We start from the raw sequence: 21867 nt of genomic DNA on the forward strand, positions 1-21867 counted from the left end.
ATGTGCTTCTCTTTTATGATGAATATCCTATTCCACATATCATCCCATTTGCTCTTATAGTAACCTCCACTCTTTTGGGAAGATGTTCCAATAGATTCTGTGGAGATTTGTGTTCATTCAGACACACAGTGATGTAGATGATGTGAGGAGGCCTGGGGTTCAGTCAGCATTCACAGCTCATGTTCAATACGGTTGAGGTCGGAGCTCTATAGCAGGAGATCTTACACTAAAAACCATGTAAAGCATGGCTTTGTGCACATGTTGGAAGAAGTTTTCCAAGTTCAATTGAAGGGAAAATTTCATGCTCCCACATCCAGACACATCCTGTACAATTGTCTGCCTCTAACTTTGGGAAAGAGCTACACATGGATGGAAAGACTATGGAAAGGTCTCAATACTTCTGGCCATATGGTGTATTCCTAAAGATTCTCATTATTAGATTTGAATTTTAAATGTTCATCAATTCTTGTGAGCAAACGAGCAAAAAACAAATTCAAGATTGATAATTGTGTTTTAATTTGTATTAATATTTTACACTGCGGCTCATTCATAGAACTTTTGGAACCAATATTTAGAGAAAGTCATAATTATATAAAATGTAATAAATGTTAATTTCAGTTGAATTCAATCTCAACAGAAAAATGCCGAAATTATTTACTTTTTTATTTAAAGCACCTTGAGACACTTTTAAGGGCACTATATAGAAAGTTTATACACATTGTGTGTTTTTTTTTTTTTATTCAATCAAAAAAAAGAGTATTAGGAGTGGGCTTTTATAGCTGTTATAACACATGAATAATCACTTGCTTTGCAGATGTTCATCATTATTAAATACATTATATATATATATATATATATGTGTGTGTGTGTGTGTGTGTGTTTATAATCAGTTCTGTGCAATGTGGTTGAAAAATCAAGTGAAAATCTTGCTGTGCTGTAAGAGGAATAAAACATGTAATATGAGAACATGTGGTCTCAGAGTTAGCAGAAACGTTCTCAGGATTAACCATAAATCATACTGACTTTATTTACCTTTACATGGCACTAAAGCACAAGCTTGGTGTAGGTGAAAAAAAAAACTAAAATCCACCAACAGAAGCAACTTTAATAGTTTGTCCACCTTGAAATTTAATTGAGATTTTATATATATATATTACACACAGACACTGTGGACTTTTGCACTTCATGTTCATGCAGAACACAATGACACACCTACAGTCTTGTGTGTGCACAAGGTTGATGAAACATTGAGACACTGACTAAACTTATGTGAGTGATTATATATAAATATATATATATATATATATATATATATATATATATATATATATATATATATATATATATATATATATATATATATATTTACAGTGGGTACGGAAAGTATTCAGACCCCCTTAGATTTTTCACTCTTTGTTATATTGCAACCATTTGCTAAAATCATTTTAGTTCATTCTTCTTCCTCATGAATGTACACACAGCTCCCCATATTGACAGAAAAACACAGAATTGTTGACATTGTTGCAGATTTATTAAAAAAGAAAAACTGAAATATCACATGGTCCTAAGTATTCAGACCCTTTGCTGTGACACTCATATATTTAACTCAGGTGCTTTCCATTTCTTCTGATCATCCTTGAGATGGTTCTACACCTTCATTTGAGTCCAGCTGTGTTTATACTGATTGGACTTGATTAGGAAAGCCACACACCTGTCTATATAAGACCTTCCAGATCACAATGCATGTCAGAGCAAATGAGAATCATGAGGTCAAAGGAACTGCCTGAAGAGCTCAGAGACAGAATTGTGGCAAGGCACAGATCTGGCCAAGGTTACAAAAAGATTTCTGCTGCACTTAAGGTTCCTAAGAGCACAGTGGCCTCCATAATCCTCAAATGGAAGACATTTGGGACGACCAGAACCTCTCCTAGAGCTGGCCGTCCGGCCAAACTGAGCTATCGGGGGAGAAGAGCCTTGGTGAGAGAGGTAAAGAAGAACCCAAAGATCACTGTGGCTGAGCTCCAGAGATGCAGTCAGGAGATGGGAGAAAGTTGTAGAAAGTCAACCATCACTGCAGCCCTCCACCAGTCGGGGCTTTATGGCAAAGTGCCCCGACGGAAGCCTCTCCTCAGTGTAAGACACATGAAAGCCCGCATGGAGTTTGCTAAAAAACACCTGAAGGACTCCAAGATGGTGAGAAATAAGATTCTCTGGTCTGATGAGCTCAAAATAGAACTTTTTGGCCTTAATTCTAAGCGGTATGTGTGGAGAAAACCAGGCACTGCTTATCACCTGTCCAATACAGTCCCAACAGTGAAGCATGGTGGTGGCAGCATCATGCTGTGGGGGTGTTTTTCAGCTGCAGGGACAGGACGACTGGTTGCAATCGAGGGAAAGATGAATGCGGCTAAGTACAGGGATATCCTGGACAAAAACCTTCTCCAGAGTGCTCTGGACCTCAGACTGGGCCGAAGGTTTACCTTCCAACAAGACAATGACCCTAAGCACACAGCTAAAATAACGATGGAGTGGCTTCACAACAACTCCGTGACTGTTCTTGAATGGCCCAGCCAGAGCCCTGACTTAAACCCAGTTGAGCATCTCTGGAGAGACCTAAAAATGGCTGTCCACCAACGTTTACCATCCAACCTGACAGAACTGGAGAGGATCTGCAAGGAAGAATGGCAGAGGATCCCCAAATCCAGGTGTGAAAGACTTGTTGCATCTTTCCCAAAAAGACTCCTGGCTGTATTAGAGCAAAAGGGGGCTTCTACTAAATACTGAGCAAAGGTTCTGAATACTTAGGACCATGTGATATTTCAGTTTTTCTTTTTTAATAAATCTGCAACAATGTCAACAATTCTGTGTTTTTCTGTCAGTATGGGGTGCTATGTGTACATTCATGAGGAAGAAGAATGAACCTAAATGATTTTAGCAAATGGCTGCAATATAACAAAGAGTGAAAAATTTAAGGGGGTCTGAATACTTTCTGTACCCACTGTAATATATGTAATATATATATATGTTTTGTGTGCGTGTATACACACACACACACACACACACACACACACACACACACACACACACAATGTAGAAGCATAAGCAGTGTATTTGATGCACTGATCAATGAACCACACTGTACAAAATCCCCAGCTGAAAGTGAGCAATAATACAATACAGACCCTCTCATTCATTGAATTTAACACTGATATGAGGCCATCTGCAGAACCCAAATATTAAACAGGAAGTGGCAGCTTGGTAGTTAAGGGATTAGACCTCATGAGCTTCTGATCAAAGTTCAACATTTTAACTATTGAGCTTCCTCTTCCTGAACTTGTCTCCTCATAGTGAGGAAAAAAAATCCTACAACTTCCCCATAAATGATCTGAGAAAAAAAAAAACTAAAAACTTATTTAATTCCTATTTCTAATGAAACTGCATGAAGTACCGGCATGTATGTGTGTGTAGGGAGGAGGCCTCTGTAAAAACAGCATGTATGTTTTTCTAGCATCTACTATATAATCAGAAAAAAAAGAACAGCAAACACGAGGATGGGAGTACAAAGGACCACCTTTTACGTGTTTATTCATCGTTCTCGAATACGAACCGAAACGTCAAATGAATCACAAACTCGTTCCATTGTACTGAAATAAAGCTCAGTCCGGGGTTAAAATTTTAACTGTTCAGGATTTATTTCAATAAAATACAATTACAAGAATGAAATGCATTTAAATTATCTCCTAAACATGATCAGGTCAATTTCTTCCATCTTATAGTTTTATTCATTTATTTTTTAATATTTGACAATTTTGCCGCTTGTGGGATTTTGATCAATGATTGGATTTGGGGAATCTCTGTACACGTGCCAGGGGGGGGGGGGTGAGGCCCAGATGAAGACCACTGCACCATGCTCCTCTGTGCAAAAGAGATGTACAACTATGTACAGGGCCTGTGCAAGCTACGCAAAAAAAGCATTATGGAAGCAGAAGAATAGGAGGAGGAGGAGGAGGAGGAGGAAGAGGCGGGGCTTTACAGAGAGCATGCTTTAATAACACAGGAAAGGGATGAGGAGGAGGAAGAGAGGGAGAAAGCTTCCTAAACACCAGCAAAATAATAATAATAATAATGATAATAAAAATAGGAATAAGGTGGAGAGAGAAGATCAGACGCAGCATTTACACATACGAGCATGGGGAACCTCAGGTCAAGTGGGACAGGAGGAGAAAAATCCGTCATGAAACTTGTGCGCTTATATTTTAGTACTGAAATGCTGCCGCAAAAAGTAAAATGATTTATCATCGTAAAAGGAAAGTGAATGATAGCTGCCTGTTAGCGTGGAGAAAAACGGAACAAAAACATGACTTTTCCCCACTTTCGGAAAATGTCTGACATTGTGGGAGACACGGGGAATTCTGGCCAGAATAACATCCTAGCTGAAGTCATCAATTTAGCATCATTTGCATAAAAGAATCATTACATACATTTTACTCCCAAATCTGAATTTAGTGCAACGCTGATGAGAACCATAAACCGGACACATCATCCGCTGCTGTGCGTTCGATTTGTGTCCCTAAAGAAGTGTGACGGAGCGTTTATTTTTGTGCGAAATTGTCACTCTTCGAGGGAACATTAGTTGCATCTTAGTCTCATAAATAAAAAAATAAAAAACCATGAACAAATCAGTAAAGACATCCCTATGTACCCTTATATACTTATAAAACAGTACTCCATCAGTAACAGTCTACTCAGTGCTCTACTGGTCTCGTATTAAGCAAGAGGAGGTATATTTTATGTAACAGTAGCAGGAATGGAATGTAAAAAAGCAAGAAAAAGCAGGCAAAACAAACAAACACGAACCATGATTCAAATTGATCAGAGAGCGACAGAGGCCAATTTTTAAGCTGTTTTTTTGTTAATACCTTAACATTTTAAACGTCTAATCAATAAGTATATATATCTATATAACGTTTACACACGTATACATATACACGCATGTGATAAGGAGTTGATGAGGATCTGGCAACCCAGACTGTCCCAAGTCACCTGAGCTCGTTGTGTTGATGGAGAGAACGTTCTGTTTTTAAACAGTCCGATTAAAAAAAGGAAAAAAAAGCGAAGAAAAACAGAAAGAAAAACCCCAAACAAACAAACAAAAACAAAAAAGGCTCACGCAGTTCATTAGAACGCTGTAATTGAGACATTCAGTCGGAACGGAGCAGGCACTGATTAACCGATCAGTAAATAAAACCCACCATCTCCCCCACCACACGACGACACTGACGACAGACTGAAACTAAAAACAGGAGAGAAGCAGGCTGGATGATGGACACAGCTCCTGGAGAGCAGGCCCGGAGTGGGCGTGGCCTGCTTAAGATGGCGCGTCTTTAGCGGGCTGGATGCTGACCACACCGGACGATTTGAATTTGGGAAGGTGGAGTCCGAATTTACTTTCGACGCCAGCGAACGTTGCGGCGGCGAGACGGTAGCCTCCGACGTGCTCGGTGTTCACCGGGGGAAGCTCGGAGATACGGGACTTCGGTGTCGGCTCCGAACCGGACGGACGGCTGCAGAGAGAGAAGAACATGTCTTAAACATGAAAACCACAATATCGTTAAGTCATGATGGAGACCAAGATAATGATCAAGGACTCATCAGATCAGTACTTACTGTCCACCAAAGTCGACGTAGAACCATCTCTGAAGAAGCTCGTAGGTCAACAGGGTCACGGCGAACTGAGGCGATGAGCGGAAAACACGAGCTAGCAGGGAAAAAGAGGAAGAGAGAAAGCATGGTGTTATTTCTGAAACGATCAGCATGGAGCATTTTCTCACCTGGATATTGTAGTACCTTAGATTAAAGACTGTCCTGTGTTCATTCGAATTCTAAAATCTATTTTTTGAACAAGCACATGCGCGTGTGCATTATAAACAAAAACCTTCACCTCAGGTTTTCCCTGCCATCCAGGTATGTGTGTGTGTATCTGTAGCTGTTGTTTTACCTCCAGCTCCTTTCCAGAAAGCTCTAAAGCCCTCCTCGCTGAGGATCTTGCGGAAGCAGTCGATAACCCCGGTGTAGGTGGTCTGTCCTGCTCGAGCTGCCACCTGCAGTCGCGTTTTGATGACATCAGCCGGAGTGACCAGCGACGCAGCCGGGACTCCTGTTCAAAACAGAGGCCACAGAGACATGTAAACTACCAGGAAAAGTCCGAATTTAGATGGCATGTCCATTTTCTGACCAATCAGCTCAAATATTTAAAAAGCAGTATGGAATAATGTTACATTATGCTAAAATTTTTATTTTCTAGATTTCTATGTCAAACGGCGGATGAGCCCTGCTATGCTGTATCATAGGGTTCTGTACTCTGACAAATTAGACTATAATAAAGTGATGTAAAAAGGTGAACGAGTAATGGGTGAAGTGGTGACCTGCGATGGCTCCGGCGGTGAGCAGTTGCAGCGGACCGAGTCTTCCTTCCTCGTCAGCGAACGATGATTTGGTGTGTGCATACACCGGGAAGTAGATTGCGGAAAAGGGAATATCGCGCAGAAAACAAGCCTTTGCACCCTATACACACACAGAATAAAACCAATAAGCAGAGGAAAGGTCATTTATTTAATCAATAACTGTTTCTAAACTGATTCTTTTCCTTATACTCTTGTTTTTTTTCTATGACAGACGAGAAGAGTGCGTTACCTTGTACAGACCGAAGAATCCAAGGTCTCGGATCACACTGAGCGCGCTCACTCTGGGGCCAGTGGTGATCTCACCGGCGACTTGGAGACGGATCTTCACAATCTCAAGAGGGTTGGTGAAAATCACCTGAGAGGCGCCGGCCTATAGGTGTAGGAATGCGGTGGTTAATTCTACAATATCAATTATTTTGTACTTTCAATGCGGGTCATTGAGAAACATTAAGTTACAAAAATCTTGAATGGAAGCGATTGAAAAGCAAGAAAATATGCTGAAAATGGCATAAATGTGGAATATGATTTCAAAATAAGGACTTTATCAGTGACGAGATGAACTTATTTTGCCCTTTAATGTTGTATGGAAAGCATTTATAAGCCGAAGAATAACTGTGTTGATGTTATAGCAGTTGCCTTGCCATTGTGAACCTGAGCACTGTGGTTTCAGCACCATGGACAGCTCTCCCAGAACACCCCTTTAAATAGGTGCCATTTACATTAAATACATGAACAGTATTTGGCAGACACCATTATTCAGAGCAACTTACACTTCTCATTTATACACCTGAACAGCTATGAGGTTAAGGGCCTTGCTCAGAGGCCTAGGATTGGCAGCTTGGTGTGGCTGGGATTTGAACCCACAGCCTTCAGATCCAAAGTCTTAACCAATAAGGTGACACCCTCCCATTTTGTAAACTACTCTGATAAAAGTTTTAGATGTGTGAAGCCCAATTCACAAGTTGAAGTCTAAGAGTTTTAGTCATTCACCTCAAACAGATCAATTCTAAAAAGCTTCCCGTTAATAATTTTACATGCAGAGGTGGTAATTAATTCATTATTACTGGAGTATCTTTGGGATTTTTATTCCACGCCTGGAAATCTTATATTTGTCCTAATCAAAGGAAATAACTGAGTGTACACCCTCACACCCTGATACTCACACATCCACCAGCCATAATCTCAGCAGGCAGAGGAATTGAACCATCTTTTTCAGTGAATTTGTCTCTCACAAAGTCGTTCATCTGCAAGATAAAAACAATCAATCTTAAACTCAGTTTCATTTCTAGTTTAGAATGTGTAAAACAAAAAAAAAGCCATTTTAGGCAGCAATTAAGTATGCAAAAGTATGATCAACTAATACATTTACACATCAATCATTTCCTAGTTTTCACATTAACATCGTTTTTTTTTGTTGCAATGTCGTTTAGCGATCATTTAAGATAAAATGATAAAAGATAAATAAAAAAAAAAATTGTACCTCGAACATGGAAAAGTAAAATAGACTAGTTGTTCGGCTTAGAATTCAGACCAGTCAATAATAAACAGAATCCCCTTTGCATTTGTATCTATTTGATTCTTTAAGCTGTATTTAATTCAGAGTAGAAAGAAAACAAATCCACAAACAGCATGGCTTAAAAGCTGAATTGGAAAGGAGAGGAAAAAACACTTACAGTGAGTTTGATAGCTTTCTCTGGAGCCACACCAATGAGCTGGGGAACAAGACCTGAGGAGAACAGTTACATACAGAGACACAACATGGGACAATCGCAGATTAACAAACTTGCTTTATATTAACAACATTACATATTGGACACCTGACCAGAGGATTAGACAGCGCTTTATAGCAGGAGATCTAACTCCTGTTAAGCATATCTTCATGGAACTGACTTTGTGCACAGGAGTGCTGTCATGCTGGAACAGGTTTGGATCTTCTACTTCAAGGGAAATTTTCATGCTACCACATTCAAAGACGTCCTATATAATTGAATGTGTGCAACTTTGGTAAAGAACCACATATGGCTGGAAATGTTTTCAACTGCCTGATAGAATTCGACTTTAACACGTAAGCGTGTACTCGTCAGCGTGTGCTGAATGTTCAATCACCGGGTTTGCTGCGTTTTACCTCTATAAAACCCGAAGAAACCCTCGTAGCGCAGGACTTTCTTTGCGCAGTCAAAGCTGTTCTTGTACATCAGCTCTCCTACAAAGGAGCCGGTGGAGCGCTGGTTCTGCATCCGCGTCTTCACCAGGTCTATAGGGTACACCGCCGTCGCTCCCGTCGCTGCAGGCAAAAGTATTTTCTTAAATATGGTTTACATAATTCTATGATGACAAATTTAAATACGCTGCATATTGAGTGCTTTGCATGACTTGAACATTGTGTGTGTGTGTGTGTGTGTGTGTGTGTGTGTGTTATGTTTCACCTCCAGCAATAGAGCCAAGGGTGAAGCGATATGCTGACTCAGCAGCTTGAAGCCACACGGGACGAGACGCATCACCATGCATCTGAAAGAGACGGACAGGAGGATAGAGACACTAATAAAACATGCCTGCTCGAATCGCTGCAGATAAAAAGCAACAGGTCCTGACCAATGTGCTGAAATCATCAGGGCTAACACGATATATTTTGCCTCTCAGATACAATGACTTGTACACAGACATGTCTACAACCTACACATATACTCACGCATTGTTTTTTTTCTATTCAGTGTCGGTGTGGTTAAATCAGGAAGCCCACCTGTCTCTGTGCCTCTGCAAGGTGATAAGGCAATGCGCCCTCCTCCAGAGGAGCGATCCGCTCAATATCAGCCAGGTTCAGACGCCTAGAGAGAAAACACATGTAAAGCACATGATGAAATGATATCCTGCGTTCTCACGAGTCTCGATGAGCTGAGAGCAATAACATACACAAAGTAAAGCCATTTAGATTTCTAAACATATACTAGGTTTGTGTTATTCTCATACTCAGGTTTGTGGACACCTGTGTATGTGCTTTTGGAACTTCTTAGTTCATATTTAGTCCACATTTGCAGTTACAATAACCTCCACTTATCTGGGAAGACATTTATTTTTGATGATGAAACACTGACTGTACCTCAGGCCTCCTCACCTCATTTACATCAGTACCTGACTTTACTAACACCCTTGTGGCAATGAATCTCCACAAGGGTGTTAGTAAAGTCAGGTACTGATGTAAATGTTCAAAAGGGGTTAAGGTCAGAGCTCTATAGCAAAAAATCTTCCACTCTAATGCATGAAGCAGGTTTTGTGCACAGGGGTAGTGTCATGCTGGAACAGGTTTGGGCCTCCTAGTTCAAATTGAAAATTTTATGCTACCGCATCCAACGGGTTGAAAGAAACACACGTGGCTGGAAAAAACGTAATAAATGTAGACCATGTAGTGTGTATATATATATATATATATATAAATATAAATGTATATATAAATATAAATATATTACCCAGTTTGGGAGTGGAGGCCAGCGAGCTGATACAGGATATCGATCTCCATAGGAGTGATCTGACCAAACTTGTTTGCAGCAAGAACAAACTCCTCTATAGACAGAAAAATAAAGAAGAGAGAAACACAAACACACAGTTAAAGAATGCTGGATCACATAAAAAAATAAAATAAATTCAAGCCATCCTCAAAACACACTTATATTAATACCCCCCCACCGCCGTACCTTTAGTCAGAAGTGTATCCTTGCGGCTGCCGGCGAGCGTGCTGTAGATCTTGCGGATGAGTTCCATGTTGTTGAGGAGTGAATTGAAAGCGTTGAAGTAGGAGAAGCTGACCATGTGAGAGGTTCCGCTCCCTGCTGCCTGGAGACGGAAAGCAATTTCACAACAAAATCATTTAAAGCAAATACAACAAACACAAATACATGCAAACCAATATATAGAGAGCATGTATAATATCTGGTCATTATCTGCATACAGATGTACAAGTAGGATATTATAAATAGGATAATGAGAAGTTTTGCCCTTAGTCACTGCAGTCACTCCCCTCATTCCCAAAGATTTATATCATGATCACATTTTGATGATGGCATGAATGTGTTGTTTAACCTTACCACTGAAAACACAATCTACCATCAAGAACCATATTTCCATATTAATAATTCCTTTAGATTAATATCACAAACACAATTTTATAATGCCTCCAGGATTTCCAATTAAACAAGCCACATTTAATGAATAACACATCTATTGCATTGTCTATTTTTTTCCTGACACTGCACTTGTAGATTAAGGTAAAGTATTATTATAGAACATGAATACTGATTCACAATTCCTAAACGATGAATCTGCATTCCGATCTCAGACACTGAATCTCCACTCCAACCCATTTATTGGCTCTGTACTGCTGAATACAAAGTATTTTACTGCCTGTGGTCCAAATGTGTAACAAAATAACAGAAAAAAAAAAAGCTGGTACCAATTTGTGTGTATCAAATGGGCTTTTTATTTTATTTGTATTTTTTTTAAATATAAGCTTTAGCAATTGCTAGAGGGAAAGGCCCACTGTAGGTCTTCTGGGCCATGAGTTTGTGTGTGTTTGGTAAAGATGTCTTTTAGAGGATTGACCCAGACACAAATACAGAGAAGATGCCCTAAAAATAATCTCTCCCTCACACACACACTTACTGAAACCAGATTTTCCTCAACAAAACTGGTCAGCATGTGGTGTCTGATGGTGGACATGATGTCACTAAAGTCCAAAGCGGAGATCATCCCGGTTTTAGCTTTGTCCTTTTGTGCGAACGCCTGCCGGGCGTGCTCCAACTGCAGCTCCTACAGCGTCAACAAAGGGACAAAAAGAAGAAATAAATAAGTTAGATAATCAGATCAGTCACTGTTAATGAAATAACATATCTATTAAGCAGAAACAAAGTCGCAATGAAGTTGCGTTGGGGGGGGGGGGAGACACAAAGATAGACAGACAGAAATAGATGGAGACTTAGCAGACAGAAAGACAGAAAAAGAGAATAACAGGGGGAAAAAATTAAACAGAGAAACAAGTACAGAAACACAGACAGCTGAAAAAAGAGATACAGATAGACAGAGAAACATTCAAGTGATAGAAAAAAGGAGAGAAACAGACAGAGAGAAAGGAGAGAGAGAGAGAGAGAGAATGTTGGACAGTAGGATGTAATTTAGGACATGACTCACGCACAGACTGACAAACTCATTACTGACTTTATACCCTCCATCCACATTTATCTCATGTTCCTTTACTCCTCACAACTTTTATACTCCAGGAGATCCAACGAACATACACACACACACACACACACACACACACACACACACACACACACACACACACACACACACACACACACACACACACTTTCATTTAAGGCTGCAGCTAGCGATTAATTTAATAATCGAGTATTCTACCGATTAATCGAATAAGTGGTACTGTTTATTTTTTAAAGAACAATACTAAATATACAAGAGAAAATAAGTGAACAAGGTAATTTGTTTCCTTTTTTAGAAAAAAATTCATTTTGCTGAAATTGCACACAAGAATATCTGAAAACTAAAACCAGTTAGTGCATTTAATTGCTATATTACATCAAAATGCAAGTACATATACATATATATAAAAATTTAATTTACAAAAAAAATTAAAACCCCAAGCTTTGGAAACTTTCTCGTTATCTTTGGCCTGAATCTTCTCCTTGTCCCTCTCTGTTTTCTCCCCCATTCTGCAGTATATTCAGCGGGTTCAGCGAGTTCAGCGGGTGGTGCATCAGTAATAATGATCCGTGGGGAAACGCAGTGCTGTGTGCGGTTAAATGGACTAATTGAAGCATTTTTGTATTTGAGTTACTCGAAGAATCGTCATTACATTTGGTTGATAACTTTATAAACATTGACTTAGAGTAGAATTATCTTATTTATACAACCCTGCAGTTGAGGGGCCTTGCTTAAGAGCCCAGGAGTAGCAGCTTGGTGATTTTCTGGGATTTGAACTCACAACTGTCCCGGTCAACCTTTCTTTTTAGTCTGCGATTTTTTAATTAACGTGAGTAAGAACGCAAATTTCCTTATGAACGTGCAGGGGAACACACACAGGTGATGAACCAGCTGTGTTCAAATGCCTGATGGGAGTGTGTGTGTGTGTGTGTGTGTGTGTGTGTGTGTGTGTGTGTGGGGTACCTGCAGGAACTGGGTAAACTCCAGGTAGCTGAGGTGTTTGGTCCGGTCGTGGCCGAAGTGAAGGCGGATGAACTCGCAGTCCCAGTTGAATGGGATGTGGTGATGCACCGTCGTCTGGCTGAATATATCACGCACATTTTCTACAGACGAAGAGGGAAAAAAGAAAAAAAAAGAGAGAGACCAGATTGAGATAAAAATAGACAAATAGGGAGAGATGAAGATAGAGGAGACAAAGAAGGATTAAAAAACAGAGTGAAGTAAAGTGAAGTAGAGAAAGAAAAAAAGAAAGTGTCAAAAAGAGAATGACAAACAATAGTGAACAATAGAATGATAAAATAAGACCGAATAAGAACAAGAGAAAAGAAAATTATAGATCCAATCCTGAGCAAATAAACAGAAACAGGAAAGGGCAAGAAAATGTGCACACGCTCACCAAAAGAGATGTCTCCAGTCCCGGTTTTATCAAAAAGCTGGAAGGCCACAATGAACAGAGCATCTGGCACACAGAGTATAGACTCAAAAGCCAAAAACTCCTGGAATGAAATCAGCCTGTGGGTTGAGAAAAAAACAAAACGAGAGAAAGAGAGAGATTAATTTAGATTAATGGTAAAATTACGGTCCAGCTGTTTACTGGATGTTCCTGAAAGACAACACTGAACTTATTATTAGAAAGGATGCACATATTACTGTAATGAGACCTCAAAGAAAGACTCGGAGCAGAAAAGCTTTGGGAGAGAAGAAAAATAATTATATTGAAGAAACAAAAACAACCAAAATAACATTTCTATGATGCAGACATCATACACTAAACTGCCAAAATTATTGGGACACCTGACTTTTGTTGTTTAATGCGTGTGCTCCAGCAAAATCAACTGCATCCTGAATGTTAGGACGAGAGGCAACACAAAGGTTGCTTATGTAATGTCTGCTCAAGTAATCACTAAAATATCAGGTAGGTCTTGCCAAATTGTCATCATTTAATTACTGTTAATTACCTTTTAATTACTGCTTAATTAAAAATGATCCTACTGTTGTATAAGGAGTGATTTACAAATAATGAAACAATGTTGCCGAAGGGAAGCACATGTTTGTACTTGCTTCAGTACTGCTCTCTCTAACCTTTCTACAGCTCGGATATAGAGATTTAAGTCATTTAAGGTGTGTATGATAATTGCGATGTTGGAGATTTAAAGTAGTTGGTGCGGCTTCAGAAGAGAGGAAGGAGATCAGCGAGACATTACTTTTGCACAGTTTTACAACTATAAACATGCTGCTACAACAACCTGCAAGAACGCAACATAAAGCAGCAGAAAAGATAAAACACACACACACACACACTAAGCCCAGTGACAGACATGATGAGAGATATGAAAAGGGAGACCAGAGAGAATAAGACTAGAGACAAGATGAAGATAAGACAGAAGAGATACGAGATGGAGGTGAGAGCAGACAGGATGAGAAGAGATACGAGATGGAGGTGAGAGCAGACAGGATGAGAAGAGATACGAGATGGAGGTGAGAGCAGACAGGATGAGAAGAGATACGAGATGGAGGTGAGAGCAGACAGGATGAGAAGAGATACGAGATGGAGGTGAGAGCAGACAGGATGAGAAGAGATACGAGATGGAGGTGAGAGCAGACAGGATGAGAAGAGATACGAGATGGAGGTGAGAGCAGACAGGATGAGAAGAGATACGAGATGGAGGTGAGAGCAGACAGGATGAGAAGAGATACGAGATGGAGGTGAGAGCAGACAGGATGAGAAGAGATATGAGATGGAGGTGAGAGCAGACAGGATGAGAGAAGGTATCAGCTAAAGGTGAGGCCACAGGCAGGATGTAAGGAGACATTGCATTGGAGCGAGATCCCCAAATGGATGAGATGAAGAGATGAGAAAAGAGGTGAGACCATACACGTAATGAGATGGGACTACAGAAATGAGTACTGTTAAAGAAATAGAGATTAGAACAAAGAGAATTAAAAGAAGAAAAGAACATAGGAGAGAAAATGAGACTACCGGAATAAAAAGTAAAAGTCCAAAGAGATAGGTAGAGGAAAGATGAGCTGAGACCAGGCAGAGTTTGGGATGGTTTTGAGTCTTACCCGTCCTTGGTGGTGTCTGCTACTCCAGCGAGCAGCTGTACGGTTTTGGGGTTGTGATGGATCTGAGTATGGAGACCCAAATACTTCTGTACAAAGTCACTGGGGGTCATAAAGCGGTCTTCATCTTTATCCACAACACTGGCATACTAAACATACACACACACACACACACACACACACACAGTGTTAATTGATATTCAATATACCCAATTTACTGCATTTCGTTGCCTTGTACTTGTACATGTGTAATGACAATAAAGTTGAATCTAATCTAATATAGCAATTAAATAAAGAAAAAGGTATAACCAGCACACAGAAGAAAAAATAAAATAAAAAACACTGCTTTAACACCACACGTTTCAGTCTGGACTAATGTGATGTGGAAAAAGTTTGACTTGCAAATATACTAGACTTCACGCAGGTCTCTTTCCTGCGGTCTAAATCACTCGCTGACGTAAACAGGAACATCGAGCGCCAATTTCACAGAACAACGACTGACGACCTGCAGGGTGGACGTAGCGCGAGACTGAGACACACTCGGAACAAATAAAAAAGCGGAAGCCAACTCATGTCTGTGTGTGTTAGCAAAGAGAAAAGGTCTGATATGAGCTCTAAAGCAGGTTTTAAAAAAAACCCACAAACATTCTGCTGGTTTATGGCCATGTTTTTCTAGTTTGTGTCCAAAGCTGATAAAAAAAAAAAAAAAGCTGCTACACACTGACACACACACAGCGAAAAATATTTCAGCCTGGTCACTGTGTCCCATGGCATGAATTGAAATGCATCTTAAAGGACACCAAGTCTAACTCAAGGTCTTTTTTCAGCATAGATGCACTTCTCTTGAGATAAGATTTCTCAAAAAGAGATTCGAGGACATTTGTGAAAAGACAATTCTACTCATGAGGCACATATAAACTATCAAATGCTCGGGAACTAATCACTCAATTAATACAGTCAACTTCTATAACTTTAGATATGAGGCTACAAAAACATCACCACCAAACAATGATACGAAAGAGTTTGCTTGTGATTGACTCCTTTCTCAGGAGAACTCAGCTCTGAGCTAAGACATGCTCAGAAACTGCAGCTGAATATTTCTCATTTATTTCGCAGTATTTATCTGATACTTCATTATTGCATCGTTTACTTTTATCTTGCATTTCGTCTCTAGAATAATTTTCTATTGATGCTTTGGCAGTATACTGCATGCAGGCATAACTCACGAGTTTATAAAAGGTCACCGTGCTGAAAGAATGTAGCTGAACTGCAGGCGCTAATTAGAGGATAAACGCTAATGGCTGCGGCTTCAGATTGTAAAACCGATTTTTTTATCTCATGGAGGATCAAAAGTGTGATGTATGGTATGATCTCATACGTTACTGTCCTCCAAACACTCCAGTAAATGTTAAACACTCCAAAGACACAGTGCTAAATATAAAATATTTTTCTTAATAAAACATTAATATATAATAAACTTTCACGCTAATCCAGAAAATCCTGCTCAGTCACATTGTTCCTCAGTGAGAGACACACAGAGGACGATGTGGGGTTCAGCTTTATTTTACATTCACTATAACACACAAGGCAGACCACTAACTGATGGACAACTCGTTTCATCAGGTTTAGCTATGATTATATAAAAAAATTAATAAATAAAATTATCATTTACTTCACAAAAATTAGCATTTTCAGTACAAAGTTTAAATGTGTAAAAAAAAAAAAAACCATACAAAATACAAAGAATAAATTCTAGTTTTTAAAAAATTTATTGTAAATGATCAAACACGAATGCAGCAAATAAAAGTAAAAATCCATCATTAAAAAAGAAGATAAATATATATGAAAAAAATGTTTAAAGTGAAAAAATATTTACTTTTTTACTTCAAAATCAATTAAATGTTATTTTTACTTGTGTTAAAAAAAAAAATTTGTTTTATATAATTTTAATTATTTTTGTTTTACTGGTAGAAATATTAGATTTAGTTGAAACGAAAGTCTTAAAAATAAATAATAATAAAAAATATATATAAATATATCATCCAAACCCCCCCCCCCCCAAAAAAAAAAACAAAAAACAAATTCAACTCATTTAAAATAATTACATTTTTAACGAAATATATAATATTTTAAATGTAACGCCACCACAAAACCATTGGTTGGGAATCCCAGCAACAGAAAGACAGCTGGTTATTATAATATAATAATACAGTGAAAAACTCCAGTAAAATAATAAAAGTGAAAAGCTTGTACACCACATTTATCAGTCGGACAAATGCTGGGGTTGAGCTTCATTCAAATTCTAGACGCTGCACGAGTCTTTGCTGTCGCACCAGCAGAATAAAGAGGAGTTTCTTTCCATCAGCTGTCGTCCTTCTAAAATCTGACCCTGGATACTGAAGTGTATGTGACCGTCACAAGCTCATCCTGAACTCAGACACTGATCTGTACATCTCCATTCTGAGATCTTCCATTTAAAATATTATAGCACAATTACCACATGATCTCTGGATAGTCACTGTACTATAGTCACTATAAACCTTTTCACCACTCACCTTTATATTTATATTTACACACCATGTCATTTATATTTAAATCACATTATATAATAAAAATGCAGGTATGAAGTGACCAGCTAAGTGTAAATGACATGGTGCCATCCATCCATCCATCCATCCATCCATCCATCCGTCCCTGTCTGTCAATCTGTGTGTGTGTGTGTGTGTGTGTGTGTGTGTGTGTGTGTGTGTGTGTGTGTGTGTGTGTGTGTCAGTATTGATGGTGCTCTCAATGCTGAGAAATAAATGCAGATATTTATCCATCAAGCAATACCATCAACGCATCAGACTTCTTCAGCAGGACAATGACCCCAAACATACAGCCATACAACATTAAGAACAATCTTCAGCACAGAGATCAACAAGGAGTCCTGGAAGTAATAGTTTTGGCACCTCCAGAGCCCTGATCTCAACATCATAAAGCCTGTCTGGGATTCCATACACAAAGACAAGAATTTGAGGCAGCCGACATGTGTTCTCTAAGATGTCTGGAATAACCAAGTTGACAAGTTCCTTCAAAAACAGTGTTCAAGTGAACCGAGAATTGTTGCTGTTTTGCAGGCCAAGCGTAGTCACACCAAATATCCATGTGTGTTGGATTTCTCTTTTGTGCATTTACATCCATAACTGATACACACCTCTATATATGTGATACACACTATATATGGGAATAGCCAAAAGAAGAAAAAAAATAAATCTAACCTAAATATAACTTGAGCTACACTTTATAAATATTTCACACAACATTTAATAACAGCACATACACCCCAAGTTACACATCCAATGTATAAATCCTTGTTAGACACAAAGTGTGAGCATAGTAACTTAAACATCGCTGTTCCATATCTAATGCACTCTATATGATGCACAGAACAACAGCGATTAGCGAGCGTCACAGGGACACGTCTGGACTTGTCTTTATGTTCCACATACACTAAATCCACATTGCACTCTTCTCATTTCTTCTCATTTCTTATGTCTAATCTACTGCAGAAAAATTAAAATTATAGCTTTTCTTTCTATATATAACATTCACAAACCTGTTTTTGTATTGTTGTGTGTGTGTGTGTGTGTGTGTGTGTGTGTGTGTGTGTGTGTCTCTCTAAAGACCAGAGGGCGTGCAATGCAAAAATAGTTGCCGGTGCAGAATGTTCTGTTCATAAAAGTAAAAAGATCATTTGTTCAAAACCCCAAAGGGAACGGGCACCTAAACCTCAAACAACACTAAACTCGTATTATTTCCTCCAACACACAACACAATCCAGACTGAGAAATGTGTAGCTCAAATAATTCAGCGCCCCGCCGTTTTTTTTATTGGCAATAGTGGTCAATTTGAACAATGGTGTCTGTTTAAATAAAAAAACAAACAAACAAAAAAAAAAACCCCTCAAGCTTCTGATATTTTCTTTAAAAGAAATTCACAGAAAGACTCTGCTCTCGTGGATATTAAACACTATTTGCAAACACAATCGTTTTATTGAACAAACGAACAAACAAACAGAAAAACTAAGAAATACACCGCGTGCGCCGTTACTAGGCAGAGGAAAATGTTCAATCAGGTGTGTATATGTACCTAAATAAAAAAAATAGATATTTTACAAAACTGTAATTTTTGCAATTGGGTAATCTTTTTAAATAAAAACAATATTCACAGACTTCTAATATTTTGCTCACATTTTACAAGCGTGCCAATATTAGTGGAACTGCACATTCTCTAATTGGCGCTGTAGAAGAGTAAAAAAATAAATAAATAAATATACATAAATTAAAAAAAAAAACCTTAAGTTAAATGAAGTCCACAATTATTCTGCAAATTCCACTCCACAAAACTATTCTAAAAAACATAATTATTGTATTTTACATTTTCTCCTTCTTTAAAACATCGTCCTCAACTCAATATCACTTCATATAATTTTTTTTACCCCCCCCCAAATAGTGGAATTTCTCTGCACTTAGACATTCGATTCACTTCAGTGTTGCTGGTATAGCGATTTTAAAATCGGATGCTGTCCCAAAGCAGAATTAACAGATTACGAACATTACATTTATAAATAAGTCCTTATGAGTGTATTACTAATGAGCGAGCCAGTGGTGACGAAACATCTGGGCGACACCGAATGTCCGTTCATTGTTCTTCCGTTATTTTTGAGGACACATGAGTGCAGAAGAACTGCTCATGGTGATTGCAACTGCAAGCGGTGATTATATAATTACAGCTCAAATCCATCTTCAAGATTCTGGAGATTAAACTCCATAGCAACCTCGTGGATCTTTAAGATGTTCAATCTGGAAGCATTGTGTAGATATATTATGTTTTAACACTTAATATAAATTAATATCCAATATGGTCCGATACGTCAAAAAAACATCACGATACTTCAAGAGACGCCACATTGATTGTGATGAAGGTTTGATAAGCAACTGATGGACAAAACATCATTTATTTTAAGATGATTCTCTCTTCGATTAGAGACCAAGTGTGCAGCTGAGGATGATTCCACATATACAGCCTAAAGAGCCATGAAGTTACTGAGCAACCAGAGAACTACAAGAGTGGATTTGGACTGTAATTAATATCAACAGTCTGCTACAAACACTTAGGACAGTTTGCATGAACAGTTCTGCATTTGAGGACCAATCACTGAACATCACACCTCAATAGTGATGAACAATAAAAAATGAATATTTTGTGCCAACCAGATTACGACGGATTCACTAATGTTATGGTTCCTCTCAAAGTTTCTTCCCCACACCATCTGAGGGAGTTCTTCCTTAGCACTGTTTTGCTTATTAACGTTAAACCTATAGGCTCTATCATACAAATTCATATTTTACAACAGAATCATCTCTGAAAAGCTGCTTTGGGATGAAAAAACCCTCCTTTGATGCTCCTGTAACTATAGCAACCCCCTCTAAAGGAGACCAGTGATGGATTTATAAGGAGTGGTCTGTTTAAGGACACAATCTATTATAAATCACATTATTATTTTATTCTAATTAACAACTGGGAATGTGGAGACACAGCTTTGACTCGAACGTCTAATTCGGAGGACATGACAGCTCAAATGCTTTCAGTCTGAATGTAAACACATGACGATCTTCATCAGACAGTAACCAAAACATAGTAGAAATATGGAGTTTTACCTTCTGGAAGATAAGCTTGAGCTCATTTGGGTCGGCCCTTTTAGTTGATTGCACCTGTAGAAAGAAAAGAAAAGAACTTTAGGATGTCATATTGATCAAAACAGAGTTCAGGGTTCTTGCTTTAGGTTTCTGTCACTTGTGTCTTACACACACAAGATCATTAGGCCTGGTGCCCTCAACCTTGAAGGAATCCTACACACCAAGGGCACTTCCTGTACCTGAACGAGCTTACAGAAAGCACCCCAATGCTGAGTGGTGAAGATGTTATTCTGGATCTATAACTCGATCCATATTTACTGACTATAGAGACACCAAGCACACACTAAAAGACATGATGAACATACTGGAGGTAAAGTTTAACTCCCATTACAGCAAATGAATGTGAGGGACGTTAGAGGTTTCGAGTAACATGCATACAACTTTAACTCTATTTATCTTAGCAAAAAATATCTTAATTAAAACTTCAGGAGGTCTGAAGTTGAACCCTGGTGCACCTCCTGTTTCCTCTCTGGAGGTTCAATATTTTCTCTGCTAATAGCTAATGGAGTGCAGAAAGCATGCTAGCTAGCTAACCGAAGCGAAGCCGAAGAAACCCCAGGCAGAATTGCATTTACATTCTCAGACTCTATCGAAACACCGGACTGTCTTTACAAACCCAAAGGTTGCAATCCTGCACAAAACGCGAGGTTTTTATTTCCTAGATAAAGCGGGTGTGGAAAGCCGGAGTCACCTTGGCCGCCATGCTGCTCCTGACGTCACAAGCGCAGAACTGGCAATTTAGCGCATGCGCAGTGATACTTCACCTCCAACAATACAAATCTCGCTTTTTTCTTGCCCAGGAACCAATCAAACACCTTGATGCTCCCTACCTAGGTGTACTCAACCCTTATCCCCAGGGTTACTTACTACCTAGGGTATTAACCCTTCTCACAGTTTATATATAGAACATTATCTTGCCTATAGAATCTCGTGTGTGATGTAAAATTAATGTACATAATTACATTAGACCAGAATGTACATTTACAGGATCTCAGACTTTGTTAACTCATGTGTAGATCACAGGAAATGAAAAGGGAAACTGAAATCTATCACAGGAGGAGGATCGGATTTATTTGGGTAAACACGTCACAAATATTTATTAAAAGATTCTTTGTTTTTCACATTTTAATTTAAAACATTAGAATAATGGGCTGTATATTAACGTAACCCCATATAATCCAAATTGTATGATCCTCGTTTCAAAACACCTCTGCGAATATTCGATTGTGAGACTCCTCCTATTGAAGCATTGTATCTTCGACTATTCAGGGTCACCCCCCAATCAGGGATGGCAAAAGTACACACATCCGTCACTCAAGTACAAGTAGAAGTACAGATTCGTATGTTTTCAACTCTGGTAAAAGTTGAAGTACTGTACTGACTACACT

At 38.8% G+C, this 21867-nt stretch overlaps 1 protein-coding gene across 1 annotated transcript; it reads right to left on the reverse strand.

Annotated features, from left to right (window-relative positions):
* Nucleotides 1-5183: 5183 nt before the first annotated feature.
* On the reverse strand, nucleotides 5184-21266 carry slc25a12 (solute carrier family 25 member 12). Its single transcript, XM_083524089.1, has 18 exons — nucleotides 21171-21266; nucleotides 20441-20494; nucleotides 14742-14887; nucleotides 13072-13187; nucleotides 12639-12778; nucleotides 11118-11264; nucleotides 10154-10292; nucleotides 9929-10022; nucleotides 9205-9289; nucleotides 8891-8972; nucleotides 8590-8748; nucleotides 8138-8190; nucleotides 7628-7708; nucleotides 6694-6834; nucleotides 6426-6564; nucleotides 5999-6157; nucleotides 5668-5758; nucleotides 5184-5564 (listed from the first exon to the last, which is right to left on the reverse strand). Exons 1-18 carry the CDS (start codon nucleotides 21180-21182, stop codon nucleotides 5369-5371), a joined length of 2034 nt encoding a protein of 677 aa, XP_083380215.1. The 5' UTR covers nucleotides 21183-21266; the 3' UTR covers nucleotides 5184-5368.
* Nucleotides 21267-21867: the final 601 nt, after the last annotated feature.

This window comes from Silurus aristotelis, assembly GCF_946808225.1.
Source record: "Silurus aristotelis genome assembly, chromosome: 2".
Taxonomy (NCBI): domain Eukaryota; kingdom Metazoa; phylum Chordata; class Actinopteri; order Siluriformes; family Siluridae; genus Silurus; species Silurus aristotelis.